Source organism: Brachycentrus maculatus, unplaced genomic scaffold (assembly GCF_059751285.1).
Source record: "Brachycentrus maculatus isolate JH-2025_06_01 unplaced genomic scaffold, ASM5975128v1 h1tg000653l, whole genome shotgun sequence".
Taxonomy (NCBI): domain Eukaryota; kingdom Metazoa; phylum Arthropoda; class Insecta; order Trichoptera; family Brachycentridae; genus Brachycentrus; species Brachycentrus maculatus.
In genome coordinates, this window is record NW_028281389.1 from 294,840 (window position 1) to 307,548 (window position 12,709).

Genomic DNA, 12,709 nt, shown 5'->3' on the forward strand with positions numbered 1-12,709 from the left:
TCGTCGTTACGTCTTAACATTGAGGAAGGTTTTGTCTTTCTTACGCCCCGACGAGAGTCCGATTTATGCTAGCATTAGAAATGACGCATGACAGATGACTTTGACAGGTTGATCAAACTCTTGACCATTGTTTATGACCACGAATTCGTTCGAATTCCTTTGATTTCCGAGTCTACAGCCGATATGAATTATTTCCTTTCTAATGATGGAATTCATCTCGCCCTATTGATCCTGTGTGCTCGTATGAAGTACAATTAGAGCCGATAATTAGGTAACATTTTCCATGTATGGATGAGTCAATCACAAAGTACCTGACATTACCCCACTCGCAACAAAGACTCGTGTTGTTTTTAATTGCAAATATCCGAGTTACGCATTCGTTTTGCCGTTTTCGACGCTTATAAGAAATAGTTTTCTCCAATTATGCAATTACTTAGCGAAATACATCTGGCCTAATGCTAGAAGTGCCTATGTCTAATTTCAGTCATTTTGAATTTTAAAAATACAGAGCTTTTAAGAGAGAAGAAATACGCTGAAAATATAAATATTTTTTTACCACATTTTGAGTGTGTCCACAAATCTGGATTATCTCCAATTATAGCAGTTATTTTTCATATTATTTTTTGACATCTCAACATAGATGAAGAAGAATATGGAAGAAGCAAATCCCCAGACTTCTATATTCTTCTTCATTTTTAATGAGATGTCAAAAAATTATATATAAATATTTTGTTTAACTGTACTAAGTCCGAATTTGGAACTCAATAAAGCTAAATCTCTGGTAGGCTACAAGGCGCGTACAATGCCATAACTCACAGAATAAAAAAAATTATAAATTTTTGCTTGAAAAAAAAAACATTAAAAAAAATAGCCAACCATCACGTCGCTCCATCGTAAGGGTAGGAAGAAAGGAAAGAACGCCACATCAATATGTCTTTGCAAACAATTTATTTATTTATTTTTATTAACATAAATTGTATACATTTATTTCAATCACAATTTTAAACATATTTAAAAACAATATTTTGCAGAGACCCACCAAGCCACCTTGTGTGTCTTGTCGGTGGAGTTCTTTTTTAATACATTTTTTATTGTTTTTAACCTAATGTACACACAAAAAAGAGAAAAATTAAGAATATAAGCATTTTACAATTTTCATGAAATTAACTCATGATCATTCACCCATCCCTTTATTTTGCCTTTGTTCCATTTTTATTTTGTCCTCTAACCTCCGTCGGCAACAAATAAAAAATGTTTGGAACGATATATTGCAGTGTTTGACTCCCATATTCATTGTTAATTGTTAAAATCTTCGCCTATTCCACATTCATGCATCTCCTCTTACATACTCGCCAATGATTCCGACTCCTGACCTTACAGCTTTCAAGTATTTGAAACGTTTGATCATGCCAAATTTTCATATTATTTTTTGACATCTCATCAAATATGAAGAAGAATATGGAAGTCTGGGCATTTACGGGGCTGACGACCGTCATCGGCTGGTTTAAGTGATCACTTTACAAATAAATACAAATACAGTGTAAATACAATACACAATACAGTACACTTTATCACTGTATCACTTTACATCTCACCAATAGATGTCTCTAGTGAAGTTCTAGTGATTCAAGAACAAGGTTTCTAAATTGGTTCATATATATAGAACTTCCAAGAATTTGAGTAGTGTGGTTGTCAATAATGGGTAGAATTGGTGAATGTTACACGTGTGTAAAGTGATCACTTAAACCAGCCGATGACGGTCGTCAGCCCCGTAAATGCCCAGACTTCCATATTCTTCTTCATCTTTGATGAGATGTCAAAAAATAATATGAAAATAACTCCTGTAATTGGAGATAATCCAGATTTTGTGAACAAGTATTTGGACACACTCAAAATGTTGTATGCCAAATTTTCCCCGGTCTTCCTCTCTTCAAACTACATTCCCCTCATAAATTTATTTCACTATTCTTTCTTCGTTCATTCGATTCATAGCCCAAACCATCCCAACACACCTGTCTTAATTTTATCGATAATGCTTATCTCGGCCTTGCATTCTTTCCTTATATCACCGTTAACAATCAGTTGACATATTGGTAATTAGTGAAAATAAGTCAAAAGTTTGATAAAGTATTGAAAGAAAGAGGTAATTGATTGACCCAATGAAAGATTTGTATCTGTAACAAGTGCAAGAATTTTCAATCTTGGAAGTACGTTTTCAAAAGATGGAAATATGGATAAAGCAAAGAGTGAATGCAAGGAATATAATAAATGCTGTGTTAAATACATTGTTTGCTTATATAAGTATGCTCGCAGTACACTACTGAGTGCTAGTCCCAACACTAATGCATAGATGTGAACCATCCAATTGTTAAAAGAAAGCTGAATTCTATAAAAATGCGATTTCTTATATCAGCGGCTCTCAAACTTTTTCGACAACGGAACCTTTTAGAAATGCTAAATATATATATACATATATATATATATTTTTAAATATATATTGGCGTTGCATATAAAATATATTGCTTTTGCCAATGTCAAGTTGATCAAATAATATAACTTATTAATAAGTTATATTATATATATAAATATAACTTTAATAATAAGTCTCATATTATAAAATATGAGACTTATTATTAAACTATAAATTAATTCCACGATGCCCTTAAGGGGGGTCAACTAGGTCTTGTTCATTTAAATGAGCAAGTCCTAGTTTTATATATTTATTAATTAATTATTATCCTTGAGTAAAAATCATAAAAAATATATACATTATTCACTACTGATTTGTACATCAGTATACAAAACAACACAATAATACAACACACAAAATAATACTGTATTGATTTCTCTGTAAATTGCTACAATTGCTTCCATGTATTGAGAAGTGTGAAGTTGTTTTTTTGTTATGCTGCTTGTAGCAGTGGAACCCTCGCAGAGGCCTTGCAGAGCACACTTTGAGAACCGTTGCCTTAGATGAATGTAAGGAAAATCAATGTATGACAGTTTAAAATTAATAAATCAAAAATAATATCTGAGTTAGGTATAATTTCTGTATGGTTGCGATGGGATTTGAAATTTATGTACATATAGTTAAAAACTCAACAAAAAGATTGGTACATAATATTCATATAAAAAAAATTAAATATGTAATTCCTTCTTTCTGACATTGAAATAAGGCCGGCGCAGAAGGTATAAATACCCTTCCCATCCTTAAGCAGCAATTGACCGAACGGGTAGAAATGTCTTTCCCGTTCTTAGTGTTAAAAAATTGTTAAATATAATGCCATGTTAAATATGAAAATAGATTCTTCCGACCCTACTGTGTCGTAAGACATGATTAAATTATAAATAAAACACTTGTTTTTTACCACTTGAGTGTTATATTGTTACAACTAGTTTCAGAAGCTACAGATGCCTCCATCTACGGGTTTGAATAAAGTGATGAGTTTATATTCAAACCTGTATATAGAATCATTTGTAGCCATAACAATATTATACTGAAGTGGTAAAAAACGAGTGTTTTATTTATAATTTATCATAGATGGGAATAAAGAACTTGAATGAAGTATAAATCTTTGTCCGCCTCCGTAGTGTAATGGTCAGCACGCTCAGCTACCGCTCTGGAGGTCCCGGGTTCCATTCCCAGTGGGGAATCAAATAAATATAAGTGATTTTTTCACTCTAATGTTTATTCAATATTACCCTGGACTGGCACCTGAAGCGGAGGGCTGATCACCTTTCCTTCATATGTTAAAAATCAAGATAACACTGCGTTTGTATGATGCAGTGCCCTATGCACCATTGGGGTGGGGATGAAGTTTGAAGATAATCTTGATCTTGGTTGTGAGCGAGAAAACATATTAACTGACTCCTGCTTATGTAATAAATTATTAAATGAAAATCACAAATTTGGCGCTTCAAATTGTCGTCATAAATAACGTACTGTTTCTTTTTCTCTCAGGGATTTCCTACCCAGAGGAAGCGGTATCGTTACACGCCGTCCACTGATTCTGCAACTCATTCACAATACTGCCGGTAAGTTTATTTAAAATTGTTATTACCCAGATTTGTGGACAAGTATTTGGACACAGTAAAAATGTTGTGAAAAAAATGTGTTTAATAATAATAAATAAAACCCTTATCCGCACCCCAATGGCGCATAGGGCACTGCGTCATATAAACGCAGTGTTATCTTGATCGTTTACATATGAAGGAAAGGTGATCAGCCCTCCCGCTTCAGATACCAGTCCAGGGCAATATTGAATAAATATGACAGTGAAAAAATCACTTATATTTATTTTACCCCCCTTGGGAATCGAACCCGGGACCTCCAGAACGGTAGCCGAGCGTGCTGACCATTACACTACGGAGGCGGACAGAGTAGAAAAAATATTAAGATCTGAATAGCTTGACTTATGAGGGATTTAGCCTTCTGCGATGTCGATTCCCAGCTGTCAATCCATCTCTTTGGTGGTCTGCCCGGGAGTCTTCTTCCTTGGGGTCGGTTGTGCAGTGCAATGTGGGGGAGTCTGGATTGTCCCATTTTTCTCACATGCGCATACCATTGTCTTCTTTGTTGACTTCCCCACCTAACGACATCTTGGATCTCGCATATTTCTCTTATCCTGGTGTTCTTTATTCTATTTCGTAGACTTTTGCCAGATATGCTCCTTAGAGTCTTCATTTCTGACACTCTTAGCGCGTTTTTAGTTACTGCAGTGTCCGCTCTGCATTCGATTCCATATGTCACAATGGATCACACACAAATATTTCAATTTTGCGGCTGATCTTCGTGTCAGGGTTTTTCCATGAAGGATTTTTCAGGCATAATCTAACTAACTAACCATCACGCCGCTTCTCCGCAGGGGTAAGCAGGGAGAATCGAACGCCACACCACTCTGTCTTTGCAAACATTCTTTGCCTCTTCTACATTCATGCATCTCCTCATACATACCCGACAATTATTACGACTCCTGACCCGGCCGCTTTCAAGTATTTGAAATACCTGATTGTGTCAAGTTTTCCTCGGTCGTCCTCTGCTTCTTTTTCCGACTACATTCGCCCCATAAATTTGTTTAACCGTTCTTTCTTCACTCATACGCTCCACATGTCCAAACCATCTCAACACACCTTTCTTAATTTTATCGATAATGCTTATCTCAGCCTTACATTCTTTCCTTATTTCATCATTCGAACATCTATCAAACATCGTTTTGCCACACATTCGTCTGAGGGATCGCATTTCGACTGCATAATCCTTATATCATATATTTGAATGAAAAATACATGCCCTTTTTCCAAATAAAATTTTAATTTAAACACATCAGTCAAAGGGTAAATATTCCAAAAACTGTTATCGTGCATTTTAAATTGTTGATCGTACAACGCTATCATAAAAATATAAATATTTCAAGTGTTAAAATATCAGTAACAATACAAGTTTACACCCTCCAGACATATCTTATCTCTACTTATTGACAATAGTGTATTGATAAGCATTATAAATATTTTTAATTTTTTTTTATTATGTCATTGTTATTAACGATATAAAATAACAATAAAAATAAATTTAAAGATTTTGTTATTCATATCTCAACGCGGATGAAAATGAATATGGAAGCCTCGGCGTTTACGGGGCTTACAACTTGTCATTGGGTAGGTATCGCCTTATATCTTCCTCTGCTTGTATTACCGATAACAATCGCCTCATAAATTTCTATCCTTTCTTCACTCATTCGATTCACATGTCCGAACCATCTCTACACACCTTTCTTAATTTTATCATTAATGCTTATCTCAGCCTTGCATTCTTTCCTTATAACCTTTTTTATATATTCTTGTATTTTTTTTGTCATCGTTTTATTTTTATTTTTACTTCAAACCCTTATCCGCACCCCGATGGTGCATAAGGCACTGCATCATATAAACGCAGTGTTATCTTGATCACACATGAAGAAAAGGTGATCAGCCTTCTTCTTGTGATTCTTTCTTTGTAATGATTACGGAAACACATGTTTTTATACCACTTGAGTTTATTAATGACTACTAGTTAAGCTTCCGAAACTAGTAGTCATTAATAAACTCATGTGGTATACAAACAAGTGTTTCCTTAATCATTTTAACATGTCTTACCACAAAGTAAATGCCGAAACAATAAATAATATTTCCTTATAATATATTTTTTTATATTCTTGTATTTTTTTGGTATCATTGGTTTATTTTTATTTTTACTTCAACATTAACTTCAAGCCCTTATCCGCACCCCAATGGTGCATAGGGCACTGCACCATATAAACGCGGTGTTATCCTGATCATTAACACATGAAGGAGAGGTGATCAGCCCTCCGCTTCAGGTACCAGTCCAGGATAATATTGAATACATATTAGAGTGAAATAATTACTTTTATTTATTTTTACACATGTGTATAAAAAGCCAACTTCTTACATGTGTAGCTAATTATCGTGCGGATTATATCATCACTTAGTGATCTCATGGATAAAGCCGAAATGTAATTATCATATGGATGATGTCGACATATTTTTTTTATAAAATATAATCATTTCTTTCTTACATAACTGGTTCAGAACGTTATTTTTTACTGGCAATAGGTGCATATGCTGTATGTATGCACATATATTATGATACTAATATTTGATTACAAAACATGTTTCAACATTATTATTAATTTTGAATATTATATAATAGTGTCGGGTTGTGGTCCCGTGGTTAGCTTCGCGGACTCTTGAGTCAAATTGACACCTATTTCTAATAACGAGCCGCTTAGGCTCACAGAAATAGTATGAAATTGAAATATTTGTGTAAATAATAAAAACACAAATATTTCTCTTTTTTTTAAATAAAAAATTAAAATTAAAATAATGAGCCGCTTAGGCTCACAGAAAAAGTATGAAATTGAAGTATTTTTGTAAATAATATAAACACAAATGTTTCTCTTTTATTATTTTTTTTTTTTAATGAAATTTCTTATATGCTTCTGCAGTGTAGTGATTAGTGCATGTGACTACCGTCCTGTAGGTTCTAGGTTTGATTCCCAGATTATTATAAATATATACTTTTTATTAGATTAAATTTTACTGACATTTCTTGGTGGAACTGCATTTTATAGAATAAGATAACAACAAAATAGTTTTTTCCACATGTATTTTATTTGACTAGTGACCGGGTTTCGTCATTGCCGACATCATCAGACTGGTGGGAGGTTAGACAAATTCTATAAAATTATATAAAATCATACCTAAAACTTTTACCATAACTTAAATGTAATTATTATCAATACTCATTAAATTTGAATTAATTTTGTCAGAAAAATTATATACAAAATCATGGTTTTCAACCCCTGCCTTGTTGTGTATATAACATAGAATTTTGTCTTGCCTCACACCAGTCTGATGATGTCGGTTACGACGAAACCTGGTCACTAGTTAGATAAAATAAAAAGGTGGAATAAAACTACATGGTTGTTATTTTATTATATGAACTTTCTCTCTTCTTTTTTTCCATTTAACCAGACTGAGTCACAGCAATGCGTGGCCGGGTACAGGTAGTTAGAAATAAACAGCGTTTTTTGTTGTGTTTAGTGAATGTTGGTTGTTGTATGTTATTTATTTGTATGTACAGTTGTTCAGACAACTTGTTAGTATCATGACTTATGTGTTTAACTTAAAATATTCAATTAAAATTTGCGTTTTATTATTTAACCACCATTTTAACGACCTTGTAAAATTAGCAACCTAATGAATGTAATACAACATGTAATTTAAATTAAAAAAATTTATTAAAAATAAAAATATATATTTGTGTTTTTATTATTCACACAAATATTTCAATTTCATACTATTTCTGTGAGACTAAGCGGCTCAATATTAGAAATAGGTACCAAATTGTGGTAGAGTGGGTTCGAACCGAGAAACTCTGACTTAAGAGTCCGCGACACTAGCCACTGGACCACAACCTGACACATCGCTCACTCCTTTCAACAACGTCATATATCATAAAACTTGATCATTTTTAATGTTTAAGAATATAATAAGATGTATTAAAAATAAATATCAAGCCACTTATTGAACTTTTTACTGTGCAACAGATTTTTTAAGGTAAAACCTGAAGGTTTTTTCTCCAGTTGAAAATATTAAGTATATTTTTAAAAAAAAAAATTAAATAATACATTTTACTTCAAAATGCAAAAACAACACTTTCTGCCCTGTAGCGGGTAAATATTAAGTTAAAAATATGCCGCTTTTGCTGGGATATAGAACATTTTCTGGGCATTCCGAAAACATGCACAACTGAAAATTGACAAATTTTTATATATCGTTGTCATACAGGAGAAAGTGACCAAGTGCATTTGTTTACAAAAACGTGATCATTGACTATTTGATATCTTACTAGCTTAATATTGCCATGAAAAAATCCCAAAGGGATTTTAAACTTGGAGTATTGACTTGTTAAAAATGACAAACGGCATTGATGTTTATTTTCTTGCCAAACAAGAGTGACTTAAATGGCCTTGCTGAACTTTTTATATTTTGTTAGTTGGTCACTTTCTCCTGTACGACTACGATATGGCGTTGTTGAAAGGAGTGAGTTTTATGGGTTTAATTTAAATTATTCAATTATAATTTGCATTTTATTATTTGACCACCATTTTAACGACCTTGTAAAATTAGTAACCTTATGAATGTAATACAACATTTAATTTTAATTTAAATTTTTATTTAAAAAAATATTTATATATTCCTGTTTTTTTTATTCACACAAACATTTCAATTTCATACTATTTCTGTGAGACTAAGCAGCTCATTATTAGAAATAGGTAACAAACTGTGGTAGAGTGGGTTCGAACTGAGAAACTCTGACTTATGAGTCCGCGACACTAGCCACTGGACCACAACCTGACACATCGCTCACTCCTTTCAACAACGTCATATATCATAAAACTTGATCATTTTTAATGTTTAAGAATATAATAAGATGTATTCAAAATAAATATCAAGCCACTTATTGAACTTTTTACTGTGCAACAGATCTTTTTAGGTAAAACCTGAAGATTTTTTCTCCATTTGAAAAATATTTAGTATGTTTAAAAAAATAATTCAACAATATGTTTTCTTCAAAATGCAAAAACAACACTTTCTACCCTGTAGCGGGTAAATATTAAGAAAATGTGCCGCTTTTGCTGGGATATAGTACATTTTCTGGGCATTCCGAAAACATGCACAACTGAAAATTGACAATTTTTGATATATGACACTGTTGAAAGGAGTGAGTGACATGTGATGTCTAGAAATATTTAAATTTCTACAGTTTAAATATCGCTAGACATCACCAAGACAAAATATTCTATATTTTAGTCCAGCCAAATGCCTCGTCGTAAGCCCTGGGACACTCAAGCATTCCACCTTCTTCCATATCAAAATATTTAAAAAAAAATGTATTTAATCGATATCCATAATTTTTTAATAAGGCGTAATTACCCACTAGATAAGGAAGCCGACAAAGTGAGATAAAAATGCTATCTATATATTCCATTCACCATTTGCTTATCTGAGTCACTATGTTTAGTCACCTCCTACAATCGTCTTAAAACAGAGTCTGAAAAAATTGAGGTAATTACACCTCATTGAAAAATTCTGGATTTTATTTACAACATTTTGAGTGTGTCCAAACACTTGTTCAGAAATCTGGATTATCTCCAATTATACCTGGTCAAATTATAAGCTAAAATATTAAAAATTAAAAATGATATATTCTGGCGTTTCTCGTGTATGCGATTATAATCCAGGATTCGGACTTCACATACTAATAAAAGAATTTATGCTCTATACAAAGGTTCTTTTCATCTCACCGATAGATGTCTCTAGTGAAGTTCTAATGATTCAAGAACGTTTCGCAATTGAGTGAACCAAACTTCCAAGAATTTGAGTTGTGTGGTTGTCAATAATGGGTAGAATTGGTGAATGTTACACGTGTGTAAAGTGATCACTCAAACCAGCCTACGACGGTCGTCATCCCCGTAAATGCCCAGACTTCCATATTCTTCTCCATATTTGATGAGATGTCAAAAAAAATCTGTAGTTCAGTACAATCATTTGTTAATAGCATTATTTACTATGCATTTTGTTAAAATTAATAGTATAAATTTATAGGTGTCTCAATTTGAGATGAAACATCTATGCTTTTCCGGGTTTCGTCGTTACCGACATCATTAGACTGGTAGTAACGACGAAACCCTGTTACTGGACAAATAAAACATGTTTGGAAAAAAAACAATAAATTCTTATTTTGTTACATATCGCCCACTCCTTTCAAGAACGTCATAAATCAAAATACTTGATTTTTCAGGAGAACGTTTTTAAAGTTTAAAAATATAAAACAATATATTAAAAATAAATATCAAGCCACTTATTGAACTTTTTACTGCGCAACAGATCTTTTTAGGTAAAACCTGAAGGTTTTTTCTCCATTTGAAAAATATTTAGTATATTTAAAAAAGTAATTAAACAATACCTTTTCTTCAAAATGCAAAAACAACACTTTCTGCCCTGTAGCGGGTAAATATTAAGTTAAAAATATGCCACTTTTGCTGGGATATAGTACATTTTCTGGGCATTCCGAAAACATGCACAACTGAAAATCGACAACTTTTGATTTATGACGTTCTTGATTTAGGAGTGAGCGATATGTGAACTAATTCAGAATCAGTTTCACGTATGTTCAATAGGAGTAAGCTATATGTGATTAGCAAAATTCTCAACTGATGGCGCCACAATCAACCATACTCCTAAATCCATTGAATTACTACCCAAATGTGAGAATAAATAATAATAAATTGAGTATAAATTGCCAATGTCCGCCTCCGTAGTGTAATGGTCAGTACGCTGGGCTACCGTACTGAAGGTCCCGGGTTCAATTCCCAGGGGGGTCCAATAAATATAAGTAATTTTTTTACTCTAATATTTATTCAATATTACCCTAGACTGGTACCTGAAGCGGAGGGCTGATCACCTTTCTTTCATGTGTTAACGACCAAGATAACACTGCGTTTATATGATGCAGTCCCCTATGCACCGTCGGGTGCGGATAAGGGTTTAATTTTTTTTTTACCGAAATTCTTAACACATTTAGCTGAATTTGTTAGCAAGCATAGCCGATTGAGTTATCCATACTTATAAATTAGTAATGTAAATTTATACTCAATTTATTCTCACATGTGGGTAGTGATTCGGTAAATTTTGAAGTATGGCTGATTGTGGCGCCATCAGTTGAGAACTTTGCTAATCACATATAGCTTACTCCTATTGAACATAGGTGAAACTGATTCTGAATTAGTTGACATATCGCTCACTCCTTTCAAGAATGTCATAAATCAAAAAACCTCATTTTCCAGCACATTGAGCTATCTTGAATTTAAAATCCACCAAGAATTGATATAATTTAGAATTCCACTTCAATGAACAAGCAATTTGATATTAGATAACGATTCAAGCCTAGTTTACATTGAGAAATCTGATTGCACAAGCTGGAGAACAAGGTGGAACTAGCTAGGAAAATCTTCACAGCCCGTATATAGCACACGCATCATGTAAAGTTATTTATTATTTCGAGAAATAAAAATACTTTGTGTTCTGATCCACTCACATTTTTATTAACCAACTAGTTTCGGCAACAACCTGTTGCCCTCTTCAGGGTTTCATTTATTACTAAATATATATATATAAAAAGAAACAGTGTACAAGTTGTTGGGTTTCAAAAGGGTAGGGATGGGGGTAATGGTGTTTTAAGGAGGGGTAAGAGCAAGGAAGGGTTATTCAATATTACCCTGGACCGGTACCTGAAGCGGAGGACTGATCACCTTTCCTTCATGTGTAAACGATCAAGATAACACTGCGTTTATATGACGCAGTGCCCTATGCACCATTGGGGTGCAGATAAGGGTTTTATCATTATTAGATATGTGGAGGTCCTCACCAAAAAGTTACATTTCCAATATTACACAAAAAATCATTTATATACAAATCTGTTCTGTTTACTGTATTCTATCGAAATCTTAATTAAAGTTGCGACAAAACGTGACCAATCCTGTGTTAAACCAATATGAAATCATTAAATTGCACCAAAACGTGACAATTTTACAAGCTAGAATTCCTGATTATTTAAAATCATTTATAATGGAAATGTATCGTTTTGGTGAGGACCTTCACATATCGCTTACTCCTTTCAACAATGTCATATATCAAAAATTTACAATTTTCAGTTGTGCATGTTTTCGGAATGCCCAGAAAATGTACTATATCCCAGCGAAAGCTATATTTTAAACTTAATATTTACTCACTACAGGACAGAAAGTGTTGTTTTTGCATTTTGAAGAAAAGGTACTATTTAATTATTTAAAAAAAAAATGTTTCAAATGGAGAAAAAACATCTGTTGCACAGTAAAAAGTTCAATAAGTGGCTTGATATTTATTTTTAAAACATTTCATTATATTTTTAAACTTGAAAAATAATCTCCTGAAAAATCAAGTTTTTAGATATATGACGTTGTTGAAAGGAGTGAGCGATATATAAAATACAAACTGTCCTAAAAACTGTCAAAAGCATGTTTCCTACACAATTCATCTCTCAATGCCACTACCAAATCTACCAATGTAAACTAGCCATCAAAGATATTTGCCCATTTTTTGCCTGACT

General features: G+C 33.0%; 1 protein-coding gene across 6 annotated transcripts in view; it reads left to right on the top strand.

Annotated features, from left to right (window-relative positions):
* The window catches only part of shi (dynamin-1 shibire), a 69,455-nt gene that overhangs the window by 277 nt on the left and 56,469 nt on the right, over positions 1 to 12,709 (top strand). For all 6 annotated transcript variants that reach the window (XR_015838888.1, XM_088274284.1, XM_088274285.1 and 3 more), the window contains exon 2: positions 3,962 to 4,035. Coding sequence is in view for 5 of the 6 variants with exons in the window: in XM_088274284.1 (XP_088130410.1) it covers positions 3,962 to 4,035 (74 nt within the window). In the remaining variant the exon portion in view is untranslated. The remainder of the gene's footprint in view (positions 1 to 3,961; positions 4,036 to 12,709) is intronic.